The following is a 21,048-nucleotide window of genomic DNA, read 5'->3' as shown; positions in this document are numbered from 1 at the left end:
GAGCAGTGTTTTTTTTCCAAAGCGATTTGGTCTTGCAGTGGATTCACCCACGATTTACGACGCTTAGGATTCTCCAAATATATCCATTTCTCATCGCCGGTCACTATGCGATGGAGAAACGACTTACTTTTGTATCTGGCGAGCAGCATTTGACAAGTGGTCTTGCAGGATCCTTGCTGTCTTTCATTCAGTTCATGCGGAATCCATTTGCCCGCTTTCTGCACCTTTCCCATAGCTTTCAACCGAAGAGAAATGGCTTTCTGCGTCACATTCAATTGTTCCGCGAGCTCCTGCTGCGTTTGGGTATCATCTTCATCCAATAAGGCTTGCAATTCGTTGTCTTCGAACTTTTTCGGAGGTTTCACACGTTCCTCGTTTCGCAAGTCAAAATCGCCACTTTTGAATTTCTTGAACCACTCGAAACACTGTGTTTTCCCGAGAGCATGTTCGCCGTAAGCTTCGACAAGCATTCGATGCGATTCTGCGGCGGTTTTCTTCAAATGATAACAGAACACCAATGCTGTCCGCAAATCGTATACGTAGGCACAAAACTCGACATGTTCCGGGTGTGCAACACCTTCCTCTGTCTGGCACTCGGGTTACTGTGTTCCGATATAACGTCCTCAGGAGTGGCGGGCAGCAGTTGGCGCTGCTTACGCGATCTTCCGTGCCCTCCACTGCCGGCTAGCACCATCTATCGGCCAATTCCAGTTTCATACTTCTACACCTGGTACTACATACAACAACAGGAATATAAATAACTTTTTTGATTAATAGATTGAATTGCTTTATTTTCCTTCGCTTCTTGTGCCACTTTTGGCTAATTTGCGAAGATGAGGATGAGTGATGATATGTTGAAATTGATGAAAGGACACTCACAAACATCCATTCCCAGACCCTGGCGTCGTAGCGCAATGTGCTAACCATTCTGCCACGGGGGCCAGCTGAGAACCTTTTTGAGTTAATGAATGGAATCTGTGAGAGATTTCTGGAACATATTGTATTTGGTTTGAAAGAATTGAGCTCAGATATATATATTACCACAAAACTTCTACTGAACTGAGCTATGTCGCCTCTTTTATTACGATTTCAAAGATAGGAAATTGAATATCCAGATCAGATTCAATATCACATTTTTTTGCAATGCTTGTATCAATTTTTGGTCAAATTACAGACATGAAAAATAACATTCACCATATCCCAAGGATGATGGATAACTAGCAGTAACATTTATTTCTGTACATGTTGGAAAGGGAATATCAAATCTGGTAACGAGCTTTAAGAGAACTAAAACTAGTGAACTTACTACCAGTACTTACAGTCAACGAAATGCACATAGAAATATCTTGTACCCTTGACTTCTTTGATGCTGACAATTTCGGCCAGGGCTGAAAAAGATAAGATTAAAGTTAACTGGTCAAAATCTTTAGCTACCCCAGTGCCAAAAATAGGCCCAGGAACATATAGTAATGCAAAAAATTCAGACAATCTTTCTAGCATGATCAGATCAGTAAAAGTACATGCATTACATTTTCATCTCTTCAAATATTCTCAACATCTCCTCATGGAATCGCAATGAATCTACACACAAGTTGCCATCACATAGTTACTAATGCAACTAACACTTTATTTTCTTAGAATTATTACATGCTACAAGGGTAAGTCAGTATCTAGGTCACAAACGAACACAGTGTGGCAATTTGAAATCAACCAATTTTTTTCTCAGTAGGTGGCAACACTGTGCAAGCGTTCTGTGGTGCGAATAAGTAACGGGTATCTCACGAACATCGACGTAGAGCTCGTTGACCTTGAGCAACATTGCCGCTTGTGGCGTTGTTGAATGTGGGAACGTGTCATGAAAGCGTGTTGTGATTTCAACATGGAACAACGAGCAAACATCAAGTTTTGTGCACTCTTGGGTAAAACTGCTGCGGAAATGTTTCACATGTTGTAGCAAGTCTATAGGGACAATCGTTTATCTTGTATGTGTGTATTTGAATGGCTCAGGCATTTCAGTGAAGGACGGGAGACAATTGAACATGACGAGCATCCAGGTGTAGCAGGGACGGTGAGAACACCAAAATTGGTTCAGAAAGTGAGGACAATCATTACTGTAGACTGAAATTTCAGACAGACTGTTACTGCTGCATTTTATCTTGAGATACTGAAACGTTTGATGCAAGGAATAACACGTATGAGGCCCAAGTATCGGGATGATGACAGCTGGGGTCTGCTTCATGACAGTGCCCCAAGTCACAAGACTGTGATTGCAAAGACCTTTTTGACTCTAAATCAACTCTGTGTGTTGTCACACCCTGCTTACTCACTGGATCTGGCTCCATATGATTATTTTTTATTTCCTAAACCAAAATCTGCACTGAAAGGTTCCCACTTTAATGATGTACCAAAAATCAAGATTGCTACAACATGGATTTTAAACAGCGTTACACAAAACGAATTCCAGTAATCCTTCCATGCACTGGTAGGCATTGCGCTACGATGTGTGGATGGAGGAGGGTCCTATTTTGAATGATCGAAGGTAAGTAACTTTCTACGAAGACTTGTTTATTTTTACAGTACCATTCTCAATTTCAAATTGCCGCACTATGTATATTAAAAAAATACTAAGTGAGATAAGACTACTAACCCTTTAAATATTTTTCAACATGATCTCCACCAACATTGATACACTTATCCTATTCATTTATCAGTGCCCCAAAACCTGCTGCATTAAAGTCTTTCGGCTGCTACCCCAGTCACATTCGCACCTCACATTCAATATCATTACAAAACACTTGCCGCCAAGGTGATTTTTAGTGACCATTGTGCATAGCTTTACCTGACAAACACTTCTCACCATACACAGGGAACCTTTTGCTTTGCAGGAAGTACTTTTGCCCACAAAAAAAACACAACAGCAAGCGCTAACGTACACTCCTTGAGCACAGTCACCATTTTAAACTCAGCTGCCCATGAGTGTGTCTCCTATCTAGCGACTACTAACTGAATATTTTAAACTTGGATATCATCAAGCTGGATTGTGCTGCCACCTAATGGCACCTTTAGAAACTACTCACTACTATTTTCAGATTTCCCACATCAATTTGTGACCTATTTACTGATTTCCCCTCGTATATACAGATGTAAAGTGAAACTACACTATTAGTGAAACTTTAAATATTTCATTTAGAAAACAGTGTTTCCCAATTAGCTGGTTGATTGTGGAATTCCATTTTGGAAAGCTAATCCAAAGAACTTTCTACTAATCACATTGCTTTTCTTGGATTAATTGCAACAGTGAGGTTCAAAGATAAAATGGATGACAGGTCAAACACAATGAGAAAGCATGTGTAACCCAAGGTTTGAATCTGAAACGTCTGTCCTTGTAGCATGCTACATTGATCACTACTCCACCAAGTTGGCTCTCAACATGTTTATGTTTGACAGTAATGAAAGTCATTTCAAATCAAACATTTTTTATAAATTAATATTATTCAGTTTACATTGACCTTAAGGATGAGTTTCATAGACACTGCTACAATGTAATAATATTTTTCTCAGTACAGTTCTATCAACAGTAAACTAAAACCAAGATTTGATAAATTAGGTACAAGGTGATTCAAAATTATTGTCAGCGTTTCCTTGAGCTATAAAATTCAAAACTGGAAAAAGAAAGAAAAAAAATTAATACTCAGAATACTATTTTCATTTGGTAATGCTGTCCATGCCACCTAGGACATCATGAAATAATACTTCAAAACGACAATTGTTCTTGTACTTATGGATATCTGGGAGATTGGATCGACATCAAACTTCAAAATAGCAACAGAAGGAGCAGGAAAACTGATGTTTGCAGGGAGATGTTGATAAAATCTATGAAGTGTTTTCCCAAAGCCCATGAAAATCAAGTATGTGGGCTTCTTTGCCTTAAGTATACCTTAAATGATTTTCTTGAGAGTTCTTCATAACTGGCTTCACCTCCATGCCTACAAAGTGGTGGTGACAATAAACCTTACAGTTTCAAATTTATCCAAGTCACCTTGACAAAAATTGAAGCTGATGACTATTTCCTATGGCGATCGAGACTTAGAGAGTAAGCATTTTCCATACAGAGAGGTAAATTACCAAAACTGCATAATATGGCGATCAGAAAGACCTCCATTCCAAAAATCGTAAGACACTTGTTTGATGGTGCAACAGCTGCTTTCCTTGTGGAAGACATTGTGACCTGCCTGGACATGCTACATCTGTAGCTCAGTTGGTAGATAATCGGCCAATGAGGTGTTTCAGCATGATGGCACACCACCACACTAGGTCCTTTCCTGAGGGGTGGGTTAGATATGGTGAACCAATTCAGAGGTCCCCCTGCTCATCCAATATTACACCACTAGATTTCTTCTACATGACCATAAGGACCTCTGTTGATAATTTGAAGGATGGAATTGTTGAAAGAGCTACACTGCAAATGCTGTATACCACTTGGGAGAGAAATTCATTACCTCTTGGGCATTCTACAGGCCACAAAGGGCACATACGCTAAACTGTTTACCATTATATAGGCAATGTAATATTTTCTTTAGCTCCCCTTTAATACTTTGTGGGTAGGTTTGTTTTCTGGTTTCTGATCAGAAAATTATATGTCATGGAAGCCGTAACAATAATTTTAAAAAACCTTATATATTAATTAGAGCCAAGCAAATACCACTTGGAACTGAAAATGTTTCCAATTCCTGGCTATTTGAAACCTGGTTTAGAATAGTTACAAGCGTTAAAATGTCATTATCACATTGGAAGTACATTATATGAACCAATCAGATTTTTTTTCATGATTTTTTTACATTTTGCACATAGTTTCGCCAAACTATTTTTGTGCTGAATGTATTCTCCATAATTCTCACGATATTCAACAGTTTGTGCACCTTGCAGGATAACACAAATCCAAAAATATATCAGCCAGTATCAGTGATATTGACCAAGAAATCAGTTTCAGCTCAGACCTAATATTGATTCTCTAATTATCAAACATGCACCTTGGATACTCCAGTTTTGGTTTTAAACTTGTCATGCAATTATTCTCAAGTGTACATCAGCTACAAAACCTCTGTGTAACTATATCATTATCATAATACTTATTGTATATCTTAACCCTTAGATGCCCATATGGTACACATATGTGCCATGCAGTGACATACTTTAACACATTCCTGTCCGTAAACGACCATGGTTGTTTTAAAGTATGTGCTTGCATTTTCCTGTAAATGACCACGGTGTAATTTTCTTTTCAGCTTTTATTTTTGCATTTTCTACCACTGATGGTTGAACGAAAAAGGGTGCACCATGTGACTTCAAGCGGAGGTGCGAAGCAGTGCCCGAGAGCATGTTTGGGGTGCAAAATTACCGAGGGCTCCAGGGGACTCAACACGTTTGGATGCTGGAAGGACCAATGGAGAGACATTGGTGGGGGACACCAGCAGGAACCCTCGAAGAGGTTGGGTTCCTATCCACTGGGCTGAAAAAGTTGACAAGAAAGTGACATGTGCAGCCTCCAGGGTGCCATTATGAAAAACTCGAAAATTTAAGATGGCGGCAACATTTTTTTTAGGTAAGTTTGGGTTCAGAAAATACTTGGGCTGGCCATTTAAATGTCCCTCCCAGAGCTGGCATGAATGTGTCAATATGTGTCATTATTACAAGGAATGGCATAGGGGGGGGGGGGTTAAAACTAAGTTCTTTCTACATTAAAATGTTTAACTATGCACCTGCTCATATCTACATTCATGCTGCTGAAATAGATTTTTGCAAGTGAAAGGGCATCAGTGTAGCATCAAACCCACACTCACAATCATGTTACAAAACAAACTACATGGGTGTAGGGAACAGGTTAATTGTTGAATATAAAAAGGTACTATTTTCAACTCTATGATTCTTACTTTATGAGATATTAAATTTTAGTTAAAGCAGCACATTATTTCAAACTTCACGCTGAAAACAGTCTGGGTGTCTAAGGGTTAAATTACTCTGCTAAGTTTTACCATGCAAATAGTACATCCTTCATATTGCTCAGTACAAAAACAAGCTTAATGATGTACACAATATTGCAGGATAAATCAGCATGATTACATATACAGTGGAACCTTGATTTTACGTTTTTCAGTGGACCAAGCTGAAAAAACTGAAAATACGAGAAAATGTGAAATCGAGCAAAATTTATTAACATTAGACTATGTTGCGACTATCAAGATTAAATGTATAATGTGGGAAAATGTAAAATCCGGAAACGTAAAATCGGGGTTCCACTGTATAACTATGACTTGCTAACTACATACGTACAAAATGTGTAAATGTTTAGCAGTAGATTTGAGCAAGTGCATACATCATTTTTTCCTTATGCACAGTATATTGAAAATGCACATTTACACATCTTGGACAGTATATTCAGACACTTAACTTCTATTTTTTCTAAATGTAAAGAGCAACAGAACAAACAAATATACCATAATACATACGCCAATCGTCTCCACCACGCATCCTGACTGGTAACCGACACCCTTCTACAAGGGATGCCTGGAAGTATATAAAAAAATAAAATTTACATGTATAACAAAGCAAATAGAAAATATACACAGTGTATATCAATAAAAGTCTTGTTCAGTAACGCTTTTCATAATAACTTTTATCAATATCAAATCCGTTTCTGGTCACAAATGAGTCAAAAATGTAAATTTTTATTTCTAAGAAATGTACCTTATTACCCATAATAAGAAACAGTGCCCATATGTCTCCCATACTGACAATTAAGTCACATGGAACAATAGATACACCATTGACGCATATTTCATTACTCTGAATTTTCTCAGATGATTTTGCTATGTAAAGTAGTTTTGTAGAGTGGTAAAATTGGAATTATAAAAAATAAATTCAATTGTAGGATCGACCCTATGGACACAAATAGGTTAAACTTTGCAAGTATTCAGCAGAAAAGACTAGTCCTTGGCGATATATCACCCGCATCCCCACATTTTGGTAAAAAGCCTTTTTATTTTTTATTAAGAAATGCGAAAATTCCAGAAACTTTTGTCTCTGCCGACACCTTATTATTGAATGGTTGGGAGTTAAACTTTGGTAAGTTGTAGTCACATGTTCATACTATGAGACAGGTCCATCATTTTCAATTGGTGGCAATTTGAGGGCCAGGCAGGATATACCCGATTTGTCTAAAATTTTCACCCCCCCCAAATGTTTTTCATGTTTGTTGATTGATTTATTTATTTTACTTCGCTTTTCTACCACTTTTGGCTAATCGCAAAAGATGAGGATGAGTGACGACATGGTGAAATTCATGAAATGTTTTTCTCATGGAATGTGCAAAGTTGTAATACGTGCATGCTACTCACAACTTGTAAATTGAACATGCCAGCTAAATCGTTCAATGATTTGCGCAAGTTTTATAGGAGAATTAGGAAGTCTTGAGGAATACTGGAAATTATTGTGAAAGTAAATTTGAAGCCTCAAAAAGTAATTAGTTTACGTATTTATTGGAAAGAAAAAAAAAGTAGCTTATGTAAGCAACTGTGCCTCCCAGAAAGCATATATTCTTTGCATTCTGTTGTTAGATCAGCTGTTTTAAAGCATTTAGGGTTGTTATTTTAATTGTAAGAGCTCTATACCTAACCTGCTCAACATAGGAATGAGATCATTTAAAAATGTACAACTGTTTTGCAACCCCACACACATGACATAGATGGCAACACCAGTCCACATCCAAGACAATAGTAAACTAGTGGTTGCTCATAAACAAAAATGGCAACAGTATGGTATAGGGGAAACAAATTTCTTCAAATTTACAGGAGAAACTACTTACGAAACTGCGTTTCTCCATTATGTTCAACTACGTGAACCAAATGTTCCATGCGTTCAATGACATAACCCCCGGTCAGTGTTTCCAAACTCGCCATTGTTTTGCCAGAAAATGACAATTTTAACTATGTTCGCCTAACCTCACAGAAGCTAACCTAACCTTGCGTGCATGGTTCGTGGGGTTATTAGAATGGTTTATGGGGCTCTCCGTGAATGGTGTGTGGGGCTCTCTGTGAATGGTGTGTGGGGCTACACGTGCATGGTTCGTGGGGCTATTTATGAATATAAAAAAAGGTAAAGTGCTCCCCTGTGCTTAGCACCAGACCATGAAGGCATATAGGGGGTGTGGGGGTAATGTATTTATGATTGGTTTGTGGGGCTATCCGTGCATGGTTCGTGGGGTTTTCGAACCGGGAAAAAAATACAAAATGAGTAACATGAAAGTACGTATTTTTCGGTGAAGAAGGTTGCAACACTGCAAACCCACTGATCATCGACAACGCTAGTCAAGATTTCTCCGCCATATTGTGTGTGAGAGGAACAGACAATAATTACTCGGTATGTGGAAAATTGAAGTTCTTTCCGTTAAAAAAGCGGAATCCCACCTTAAATAATGTTTCGCAATGCATAATAGGTAAGTACGAATGTAAAAAATGACGAAATGAACAAGTGAAATGTGTTTTCCCTATACCAAACTGGGTAAATGTCTGTTATATCGGAGACACATTTCTTTATTTTAGCAGAAACTACTTACGGAAATGAGTTTCTGTAGTATTTTGAAAGATCTTGGAGGTATTTTCTCACCTTAGAATGCTACACAACAAGAAACAAGCACGTTTGATATAATAAACTTACATTCTGTGCAAAGCGACAACATTATGCCGTTGTTTCCATTATGTACCTGCAGATGGCGCGAGCGTCGAAAGTCATGCTGTCTCGCCAGTTTTTCCAAACATGCCTTTTTTTTACCAGAATTTTATTTATTTTATTTTTTTAACTATGCTTACCTAACCTAACCCTGCCAGAAATGGGGCTATCCGTCAATGGTTTGTGATGACATAATGAACACGAAAGTAGGTATTTTTCGGTTAAGAAGCTTGAAACACTGCATACCCACTCCAAATCGACAAAACAGAAGCACACAGCTATGCGTGCCATATTGTATGTTCCGCAACGTAAGAAAGGGCCCAAAAGAATTACTTGTAATGTGAAAAATCGAAGTTATTTTCATGTAATAAGCATAATGGCACCTTCAACTATGTTCCGCAATACACAATTGGTAAGTACGAACCATTTAAAACTGAAAATATTCGATAGAAATGTGTCTCCGATATAACAGACAATTACCCCAAACTGTTACCACAAAAATATATGTAGAAGTATACAGAAGGGAAATTCATTCTGCAGAAAACAATCATTTCAGTAATCACTAACCTGATGAAACATGCATGTGCAGACATAAACTGAATGATATTCAAAATGCATCCACTTCATAATTAACTCCGAATTAATAAATCATAACTTTGGGCCCTTACAAATACTAAATCTGTAAGATATAAAAATTTCCCTAAATTACAAGCAGGGCTCATGTATACTGGACAACATTGATTCTGATGTGTGAAAAAAGGCTCAAAGTGAATAAATAATAGCACCCAAATGTTTTTCATTGTATTATATAACATACTGTGATGCCAGAATATGAAAGTTAATTACATCCCAAGGGTAAGCATGAGAAGTTAAAAATGTGCACAACACAAATATTCTGCTCTATGGAGAGCAAAACCAAAGGTATTTAATACCTCCATCATAAAAATTTAAGGATTATGCACATTTGTAACGGGCAATCATACCCTTTTTTCTTTAATATTTGTACACTCCAAGACAAATAGTGAATTTATTCAAAAAAATGTACCCTGTAACCTGACAGTACATTTACAAACAGCCAAACATTATTTTGTTCATGATTTTATTCGGGGAAATAATATTTCTACTTAAATGAACTCGGATACACACATGTTGAATTGATTCAAATATGTTAGGTACGAAAGCTAAACAAAGTACGTCATTACAAATTCTATTGTTTTTAAAAATTTAAATATAACATTTTCTCATAATGCAAAACGCGACAGTCGTTCTTCAATTGTTTTGCGGGCAATGGCATGTTGACTTTCGGTAGTAAGACAAGTACCAATACCCTATCTACGGTGGTATTACTGCATTTTTTTTAAACATTGTCTTCCAAAACATAATATTATACAGTTAATATTCAATTAAATGTATAAAAGGATCTTACCACTGAATCGCAAATTGTTTCTCTTTCATCTCCATCCTCGCTCATTTCTAATATTTGCCGTTTGTCATTTGTCGTTTTCTCTCGATTCAGGTGCCAGTGCCCTCTACAGTACAGCTACAGCAACATGGAAATAAAAACATAAAAGCATCATTGCGCGTGTTATGCGTAAGCTGCAAGTCAGGGGGTGCTATTCCGTCTTCCCGCGCTACGGCGGCACATGAAGGTCTTCTGCTAGAGTGACGTCAAAAAGGGGATCCCTCAGCTGCGGGCCGCTTAATAACATGTAAAATCATACAAGTTTATAGCCTCATAGAGGCGATTATAACTCTTGGGAAGCAATGTTTATAACATGTAGTTCTTCTTCACTGCTTTCCCGTACCTTCTCAAGTTAACTGAGGATGGCAAACGAACAAATTCATGCAGAATTCAGCAAAAAGGGAATCAATGTATTTGGTTCTTTAACATTATTTGTCTACACTTCTACACGCAGCAATAAAGTTAGTTGGTTGGTTGATTGGTTGATTTGGTGTTTTAAGTCCACTTTATGCACAGTAGGGCTAATCGGGACTGGACCTACATGTTAAAGTGGAATCCGAACCACCATGTGCCTTCACCGGGTATCGAACCCGGGACCCCTTGATTACGAGACACAGCAATGAAGTTAAATGATTATTAGATGAGAGTCTCATCTTGAGACGAGCACAATAGATAAAACACCCGAAAAATCGTAAAGTGAAACAATTTGAAATGCCTGTGTGTGCTGGAGGGGGGTGGAAGTAGAGTCTCGTGCGCATATTTTCATGCAAATAGTTTACTAAGGGCCGTTTTTTCAATGTTCAGTTAAGGTTCATGTTAGCACGTAATTGGAAGTTAGTGAAAATTTCTGTTTTTCAATGTACAGTTAGCTCGTAACTGGAACTCTGGTGGCGATTATCTTTACTGGTACTTCTTCTTGCAGTTACCAGCCTAACCAACTGGAAGTTACGAGGCAACATGGATGCCTCGTGCAGCTATCGAAGTTCCACACTCGCAACTTCACTGTCAGATTAAACAAGATATGATTCATAAAACTTTTAAATTGGTACAGAAAAATACTTGTTTTGTTAGGCAGAGCCTACCAACGTCCATGCACATATGGAAATTAAGCAGCGTAGTTGCTAGAATTCGCTTGGTAAGGTTGTGTTAGAGAATTTGTGGCCAGGATATCTGGTCTACTAGGCGGGACAATCTCCACTCGGTAATTTGGTGTAGTTGTTAGCGGCACCACCTTTCGGAGCGTGTTGTGTTTTGTAATACGAGTTCGAGTCCTGGTCAAGGGTATTTTTTTTTTCTTGTCAATTACTTATTACGTGTGTTGCATTTAATTCACCCTTTATTGTTGAATGATTTTCTCGGATAAATATTAGAGTAAATTTTAAAATTATTTCTACTCGTACCTTCATATTTTTAGAAGTTTAGAAAGCATGCTTACTATTAACATCATGTTTTTTCGCTCAACAACATGCATAGAGAGGTACAAAGCATGCAGTCAAATGTACAATATTTACATATTAATAATAATAATAGTGTTTATATCAACAAACCGTTATTATTAATGTCTCGACTTTCGAGTTCTTCACGCTTCTTCTACAAGAAAGTATCTGCGCTTGCACATCATAACATCATTTCCCCCATGTGGAATTGGCCTTTATTAGAAGAAAACCAAATTTGTAGTGCTGTCATTCGTTAATTTATTTCGTAAGCATACCAAATGGATGCGCAGCCATTGTTCCTATCGTTTCACAATGCAATAACGTGCTTTCGAGCGCGGCGTGCTTGTAGTTCTATATTTAAACGCCAGGCTGTGTGCCAGTCGACGCGGTTTGAAACTATACTAACAGATGGCGTGCAGATCGATTTCCTGTAATTTCCGTGCTTCAGAATTGCCAACACACTGTTTCGGAAAACGAACCATGGTTTAGTTAACTGGCAGTTACTTTCACATTGAAAAACCCGGTGCTGGTTAAGACTGGCTGTTATCTCCAACTGGCAGTTAGTTAACAGAAAGATTAACAGGACATTGAAAAACTGGCCCTAAGGGCCGGTTTTTCAATGTCCAGTTAAGGTTCATGTCAGCACGTAACTGGAAGTTAGTGAAAATTTCGGTTTTTCAATGTACAGTTACCTCGTAACTGGAACTCTGGTGGCGATTATCTTTACTGGTACTTCTTCTTGCAGTTACCAGCCTAACTGGAAGTTGCGAAGCAACATGGATGCCTCGTGCAGCTATCTAAGTTCCACACTCGCAACTTCAATGTCAGATTAAACAAGATATGATTCATAAAACTTTCAAATTGGTACAGAAAAAGACTTGTTTTGTTTGGCAGAGCTTACCAACGTCCATGCACATATGGAAATTAAGCAGCGTAGTTGCTAGAATTCGCTTGGTAAGGTTGTGTTAGAGAATTTGTGGCCAGGATATCTGGTCTACTAGGCGGGACAATCTCCACTCGGTAATTTGGTGTAGTTGTTAGCGGCACCAGCTTTCAGAGCGTGTTGTGTTTTGTAATACGAGTTCGAGTCCTGGTCACGGGTATTTTTTTTGTTGTCAATTATTTATTACGTGTGTTGCATTCAATTCACGCTTTATTGTTGAATGATCTTCTCGGGATAAATATTAGAGTAAATTTTAAAATTATTTTTACTCGTACCTTCATATTTTTAGAAGTTTAGATAGCATGCTTACTATTAACATGTTGTTTTTTCGCTCAACAATATGCATAGAGAGGTACAAAGCATGCAGTCAAATGTACAATATTTACATATTAATAATAATAATAGTGTTTATATCAACAAACAGTTATTATGAATGTCTCGACTTTCGAATTCTTCACGTTTCTTCTACAAGAAAGTATCTGCGCTTGCGCCTCATGACATCATTTCCCCCACGTGGAATTGGCCTTTATTAGAAGAAAACCAAATTTGTAGTGCTGTCTTTCGTTAATTTATTTCGTAAGCATACCAAATGGATGCGCTCCCATTGTTCATATCGTTTCACAATGGAATAACGTGCTTTCGAGCGCGCCGTGCTTGTAGTTCTACATTTAAACGCCAGGCTGTGTGCCAGTCGACGTGGTTTGAAACTATACTAACAGATGGCGTGCAAGTCGATTTCCTGTAATTTCCTTGCTTCAGAATTGCCAACACACTGTTTCGGAGAACGAACCATGGTTTAATTAACTGGTAGTTACTTTCACATTGAAAAACCCGGTGCTGGTTAGGACTGGCTGTTATCTCCAACTGGCAGTTAGTTAACAGAAAGATTAACAGGACATTGAAAAACTGGCCCTAACTTAATTAATTATAGCGTGGACATAACTGCAACAGGATCGAGAAAGTAAGATTGAACGGAAAGGATTAAGTAAGTCCCTCATGTATATAACGGGTCTCCATGACAGCATAACGCTTTAGGAAGCCAGAGGCCCCAGTTTGAACCATAGTAAGGCATATAGCAATGTTTGTCTCATTCTCCACTCATTAGTTCATCATTCATACTCATAGTAGCGATCAACCCAGTAGAAATTCGTCTTTAAATGAACGACACATACATACATATTGATTTATTATTATTTCGTTTTTCTGCTACTTCTGGCTAATCTCGAAGATGAGGATGAATGGTGATAAGATGAGGCGGATGAAGGGACAATCATAAACATGTAAGGACAACACAATACGAGCCCCACCAAGGATTATAATGGCCACGAGTCCAGACGCCAGAGCCTCGCTAGTCACTAGTATGCAAAATGCAGTCCAGGGTGTACTACGTGGAAATTACTACAATTGGGCACTCAGGATATATATATATATATATATATATATATATATATTGTGTGTGTGTGTAACGACCCTATATTTATACTTTTTTGTAGTCTTTGGTATGAGTCCTGTCGAGTTGCATCCACGGAAGCTCCAAAATTTCGGTGTTGTGTGCGGTGTTGTGTGCGTGTGAATAAAACTATTATTATTATTATGAAGTTACAGTTACGCAATAATAAACGTCTAAGCCGTATGAATGCAAATATTGCCATCAGTTTCAATAATACGAATGTCTATAACAGTATCCTTCTTATTTAATTTTTATTTAACAGGTAGTTTTTTTTTTGACACGGAAGAAACATGCATCAAATTATGTCAATATATTGTACATATATTCAGGTAGTGTTGTATTTTAAAAATTTCCAGCAGTAGAATTTCAGCAACTTCTTTGCAGGGGCGACTTATTGTTGACAAGAATTAATTGAAGTTACTGCTGCGTAACATAATAAGTACTAGTATATTGCAAAATCATAGACAAATTGCAGTGGGTGGAGGATGTCTATGCAATTTATCCTAGTGGGGGAATTTTCTTTAAGAGGATTTTCTTAACTAGAGAGATAGCATTCCAAAACCTTTCCCTCTTTGAGCACTGCTGCCTCTCCTGTGAAAAAATCTTGCGGTCGTCCTTGTCAGATTGCGTCATTACGAGGCAAATATTTTTTTGTTATTTTTAGGTTGCTTTCCTGTAACTTTTACCTAATTGGAAGGCGAGGATGAGTAACGAATAGATGAAATTGATGGACACCCGCAAAGGGACACAATGTCCAGGCGGGACTCGAGCCTTAAACCTTCGCTGGGTAGCGAGATCGTTACTGAACCAATTAACGTTCTCATCTATTTCTATTTTGAGGGCCTTCCGGATGGCGTAGTGGTGGCGTCATCGCCTTATAATCGAGGGATCCCGGGTTCGGTACCCGGTGGAGGCACGTAGTGGTTCGGATCTCACTTTAAACTGTAGGTACAATTAGCCTCAATGTACATAAACTGGACTTAAAACGCCAATTCAATCAATCTCTTTTATTATTTCACGTCGCTTTTTGACATATAGAGCAAACTAGGGTAATAAAATGAAAATGAAAGATGAAATAGATAAGACACACAATGATACACACCCATGCCTCAACCAAGGTTCGCTTCTGAGTTCATAGAGCCTTACGCTAGCGATTCCTCCAGGTAAGGGATAGACGATTTGACGTACACCGAGGGGGTTCATACCTGCAGTTGGGAACATTCAAATGGAAAGTAATTTCTTCCAGTTTCCGAAAGCGACATGGCTTTCATTGTTCGGTATAAGCCAACCGCACAGATTTCTCCCAGATGTCAGAAAAATCTGCAGGTTCAGTAGTAGCGATCAGGTATTCGTTTACAGAAGTGCTTGTGCTGTTTGTCTTGAATATTAAAGCGAGTAAATTTAGGTCGTGTTACGTGTATTCGGTGTCTGTACCATGAGTAAGCGTGCCAAAGGTAAGCATTCTTGTGCTGTTGCAGTGTACCAATTGGGGCTTTAAGGAATCTGGCACCACATCTATTTCTATTTTGAGGGCCTCCCGATGGCGTAGTGGTGGCGTCATCGCCTTATAATCGAGGGATTCCGGTTCGGTACCCGGTGGAGGCACGTAGTGGTTCGGATATGGAAAAAGTTATTCAATTTGAGATTGTGTTTGCATCCATCCATGGGTCAACTGTTTCCAAGCAACATAAAGTTATGGGCACTCTAAAGACAGTACTGAAGTTAACGAAAAGATTATTTCCCTGTATGTCAGAACAAGAACTTTTATTAGAATTCGACATTTGAATAAACTAATGAAACTCAAGTCCATGGAAGCAAGTGTAGCGAGAAAAAGACGACAGTGGGTAGCATCGTCTTCAAAATCATAATTCTCCAGGAAGGGTAAGTTGTAATGAATTTTTATTCTTACTGATATTTATTTCCGCCTCGGCCTCCACCGTATAGTGATTAACAAATCACATTGCTAACCCAAGACAGAGGCCAGGCCTATTGTTCATGTATTTGTTATTTGACGCCGCTTTTTACCACTTTTGGTTAATCGCGGCGATGAGTGTTGATCACATAAAATTGATGAAAGGGCAGACACAAAGAACATCAATGCCCACGACGTGACTCCAAGTCGGGAACTTCAGTGATGGGATTCAAAGTCGAATACGCGGTTGACCAGATTCGCCATCGAGCTGGCACGAGTTTCCTTGAATTTATTAAGGGATTACGCTTTCCCACGACATTGCATTTTATCCATTTATTATTTATTTATTAAGTTCTAAAAAACATATCTTGATGTTACGGTTTTTTAAACACAAATCAGTTTAGGTAGAATATTTCTGCAATTTTACCATAGTGTAAACTTTAATTAATGTAAGCGAAAGCATGTGTGCATCACTAGTTAAAGATTTTCACATCTACAAAAAAAAAAAAAAATATCCAAAACCCATTTCCACCTCACTCAAGGATTATGTTAATTCAATTCAAATTGTACGCGGGTTCAGTGCCATGAATCTAACCTTTACTGAACAGAATGAGATTGGTTCATAGAATGTATCGCCGAAAATCAATTTCGCTGATATCCCGTTGTCGCTGTTCTATTTTCATTAGATACGAGCTCCAATTACCATTTTAATCCTTCGTTTTAAAAGTTATTCAAACACAAAAATAGTTATTGGGGGTCATTTTAAAGTTGTTTTTGTTTTTTTACTTCATTACTGTCTTCATTTGATTATTTTTATTTTCTAAGAATTTCGACGGGCTGCAGCCCCTTAAGCCCCCCCTGCGTACGCCAGTGCTTGCCACACTCATCTAGCCTACGCTCCCATCAAATTTATCATTCATTTTTATTGTTGCGGTTAAACTAAATATGTAGAAAAGCGACGTCATATAACAACAGCGACAGCGACATCCTTTGTATACTAGATATATAAATTATAATGAACAAATTATTAATAAAAAACATCTGTGAAAATTTGAAAGTATGAAGGATAATAAGTATTGGTGTGGTAGCAAAATATTTAATACGTAAAATTGTATTTATTTACCCATACGCAACTTCAGATTTCAATGTAGGGGCGATATAAGAGGATATTCGTGATTACTTTTTGCTTGATTTGTATAACGCCATTTATTGTAATTGCGTGCTGTAAACTTCTTCATATTATTACCTAGGTCTTATTCCTTGCGTTTTGCTTATTATTCTGCCTCAAATGCTTAATAGAACCAAGATATGGACAATTAAAAATGAAAATATTTCCCGTAAGCTTCCATTGCTACGCGAGCCTCGCCCAGGGTTGGCATGTTTAAAACAAAAGTGTTTAAAACACTTTGTTTTAAACGTTTAAAACACACGGCTTTGTTTTTTTTACAAATGTTTTAAACGTTTAAAACAATGTGTTTTAAACATGTTTTTTTTAGAAGTGTTTAAAACACATTTTGGTACTTGATATTTTATAGTCTGTGATATTTTTTTGTTTGGGAACCCTGTCTTTTCATTGAATCAGTGTCAATTAATCCTTGCTTTACGGGTCTCACTTATCGCACAACACTTGAGCAACCTTATGTTCTGACATCACTGGAGAGAGCTTTTTAATTTTGGCAGAGTCTGCTGCACGCGCGTGTCAGCAGTAAGAATAAGCGTCAAATTTGCTGCTGCCACGTAATTCGTCTGCTAAGAGGATGTTACAAATCTTAAGAACAGATGAAGACGATTAAAATGCAAGTATATGACTAATGGGAATCAATGTACAGGTAATTTATAACCTTTTTCTTAGATAGCATTTAGTTATATTATTTTAATGCTAACAGAACCTAATCTAACTACGAGAGCATTTAGGTTTATTATTAGAAGAATGCTAAGGGACCTAATCTTAAAACATTTTTGTGTAATTAATCGCTAAAACTTCACAGTATGTGTTACGGACGTAATTGCATACATAGCATGATGAAATCACGATAAAACAGTCTGCTGCCGCGCGCATGTCTCTTTTGGGTTACAGCAGAAAAGGAACGTGGCAGCAGAGAATACCTTTAATTTTGGCTAAATGCCTACGTTGTTAGGTTAGGCAGGCTAGCTATGTATGCACAAGGTAGCAACACTGTTGTGCGACAAGAAGGGCCCGTGCTTTACTGTAGAAATCGAAACTTCTAAGTTCTTTGTTTCGTACCGTCCTGTAAGTTTGAGACTGGTGGAAGTATCTGAATACACAATGCGTGATTTTGATCATGACGTATTTTTTTTTTCTCTTGTGATATGATTCATTGGTTTGTATAATTGAATGAAGCGCAGACCTTTACTTTAGGTAACGCAATTTTGTACTTTGGATAGATAATTTGATCTGGAGAATCTATTATGACACTGCAAGTTGTTTTCTCCTATATAAACTGTTCAGGCAGCAGGGCATATTTCACCCTTATTTTTCCACGACGAAGATAGTAATTCTATAATATTAAGTTTCTTGAAATTTAGATGAATATGAATCCTAACCTACTTCAGCAGTGGCTGAAAAAGGGGGCCATTACCCCCTACTTTTGTCCCTACAGTAGAGGTGTGCGGGATCCAGAAAAGTCGGTACCGGGATCGGGGGGGGGGGGGATCCCGTCCCGATCGCGACTTTTCGGAGTCCCAAGCAGTAGGGAAATACAGAATGGTCATTTTAAAAAGTCGTCAATTCTCGACATTTTCTTGTGTAAATGTATGTCTGGAACGTATCGGAAATTGTTAGTTTTTGTACCAGAAGTGCAAAAACAAACACTTAAGATGAAAATTACGTGTAGAATTCGAGATTTTAAGAGCTTCGGGAAATTTCGAACATATCCCGTCCCTAAAATTTCCCGACTTTGTCGTGAAATTGAGAATTTTTCGCGTCTCGAATGTCGGGATTTAAAGAATTTCCCGTCCCGACCCAAAAAATTCTGTCCCGCACACCCCTTCCCTGAAGTATGGTAAACATTATATCCAAAGGGATATAAACTGTTCTTGCAGCCACTGTACTTCAGTAATATAGTTTCATAGAAATGAGTATTTTTTCTAGGGGGTGTGCGAGACAGAATTTTATTGGTCGGGACGGGAATTTTTTTAAATCCCGACATTCGGGACGGGAAGTAGTCGCCATTTCCCGACAAAGTCGGGAAATTTTCGGAACGGGAAATGATCGAAATTTCCCGAAGCTCTGAAAATCTCGAATTCTACACGTAATTTTCATCTTCAGTGCTTGTTTTTGCACTTCTGGTACAAAAACTAACTGCTCAGGAACCCGAAAAATCGGGATTTTTTTTCCAGATCCCGGTCCCGACTCTTCGGGATCCCGCACACCCCTATTATACTTTTACTATAATTTACTGGGAAAAGGTTGACTTTCTTTTGTTTAAAACACATGTTTAAAACATGTTTTTTTAAACTCATGTTTAAAACTATGTTTAAAAAAAAACATGTTTTAAACAAAAAAAACAGTTTGTTTTGTTCTTTTTTAAAAAAACACGAATTTTGCCAACCCTGGCCTCGCCCCTTGACAGATCCCCTTGGTCACGTCAGAGCTCGTTGCGGCTTCTAGCCAATGGGAAAGCTCCGTGTCTCGGAATGCTCTTCCTAAAATACTTCTATATTCCTTGGCGGCAAGTGAATTCTGTAATTTGTGTTGTGATAAGTTGTGACAAAACAAGTGTTTATCAGCTATAGAAACAGAAATAATTGCATGATTACTAGGTTGTTCAAATTGTAGCTCCTTCAGGTATGTTTCTTATATTTTTATATATATCCCTGAAGTTTATATCATAGTGTCTTATTAGTTTGTGTATTTCTTAAATTTAAAGCCCAGAAAAGAAACTTAAACGAGTAACGCATACAGTCAGTCACTCACAGAATTAATCTTACATGTACGTCTTTCGTGAAAAAGCACAAAAATATCTTATTTTTCTTTCATCTACTTATTCGAAATATAAATGTTTTGTTTCGTCACGTCTTTGCAAAACATAATTTATATTTGTTAAAATTTAAATATTACAATTTATTACAGTATTAAATATTACTTCTCATAGTACCAATTTGACACACCCGAATTTAACGAATAGTCTATAGTTTTAACTAGCTGAAAAATGATAAGGCTAGAGTCTAGTTTACGTCCTTCTTGCGCACTCCTTCTTGCCCGTTTACAAAACCGTGCTAGCAGACAGCAGGCGCTCCGGCATCCGTAGGGTAAGTAAGTTTTCTTTTTACACTTTCTGTCACCATTCACGGGAACGAGGTATGCCTACGAGGTTAGGTTAGGTTCCATTAGCACTCATTTCACCCCTAAATATGTGCTTCATCATCGAAAAATGTCCTCAGTACGTTCAATCCCGCATATCCGGACAACATCGGTTTTGCTCGATTTTCTCCTCCAGGAATCTTTTCCTCGCCTTGGGATTTAGTTTGTTGAATTCCTTATACAATAACCTTTCCAACGATATGTGACACGTATTCCTTATGAAAAGGACGTAAACTAGACTCTTACCGTACCCTGAGGCTGAACTATTGCGACATAATCGAACATGTTATTTTCACATCCTAGGTGGATTTAAATATTCGGTATGACTGAAGATGACCAAACCCCTCTCCGATTTTCTTCATATTTGGCATACTTACTAATTGAGACCTGCTAATGACTAATCTGGAGTTAAAATTTGTCGGAAACTTGTAGAAATTGCAAAATAATTGCGAACCATGGACGCTAGCCCCACAAACCATTGACGTGTGGTTAGGTTAGGCAAACATACTTAAAATTTCGTGTCTTGGTAGTATCAGGATCTAGAAATTGCAAAATACTTGCGAGCCATTGACGCTAGCCCCACGAACCATTGATGTGTGGTTAGGTTAGGCAAATAGTTAAAATTTGGTGTCATGGTAGTGTCAGGAATATATATATTTGCTTGTGAAACAGAAAATTTCGCCAAAATCGATGGTTTCCATTCCGAAAACTAACGCCTTATTTTCGCTTATTTTGCAATTTCTAGATGTTTCCGACAACTTTTAACTTCAGATTCGTGATTAGGAGTCCTCAATTAG

The 21,048-nt window shown here is 37.9% G+C and overlaps 2 protein-coding genes across 3 annotated transcripts in view; one reads left to right on the top strand and one right to left on the bottom strand.

Annotated features, from left to right (window-relative positions):
• The window catches only part of Tip60 (Histone acetyltransferase Tip60), a 54,728-nt gene extending 44,510 nt beyond the window's left edge, over positions 1–10,218 (bottom strand). Inside the window, exons 1-3 of one of the 2 annotated variants that reach the window (XM_083114158.1) lie at positions 10,151–10,218; positions 6,495–6,564; positions 1,320–1,388 (exon numbers count right to left, since the gene is read on the bottom strand). In XM_083114158.1, the coding sequence (XP_082970284.1) occupies positions 1,320–1,388; positions 6,495–6,564; positions 10,151–10,195 (184 nt within the window). In that variant the 5' untranslated portion in view covers positions 10,196–10,218. The remainder of the gene's footprint in view (positions 1–1,319; positions 1,389–6,494; positions 6,565–10,150) is intronic. The other variant, XM_083114159.1, reaches the window with a different exon arrangement.
• A 9,383-nt stretch (positions 10,219–19,601) lies between these two features.
• LOC145981091 (acid phosphatase type 7-like) overlaps positions 19,602–21,048 on the top strand; it is a 121,034-nt gene continuing 119,587 nt past the window's right edge. Inside the window, exon 1 of the mRNA XM_083114228.1 lies at positions 19,602–19,735. The gene's annotated coding sequence lies outside the window, so the exon portion shown is untranslated. The remainder of the gene's footprint in view (positions 19,736–21,048) is intronic.

Source organism: Lepisma saccharinum, chromosome 28 (assembly GCF_977018435.1).
Source record: "Lepisma saccharinum chromosome 28, izLepSacc3.1, whole genome shotgun sequence".
NCBI lineage: Eukaryota > Metazoa > Arthropoda > Insecta > Zygentoma > Lepismatidae > Lepisma > Lepisma saccharinum.
The sequence above is the reverse complement of the archived record's forward strand: the minus strand, read 5'-3'. Positions and strand labels throughout refer to the sequence as shown.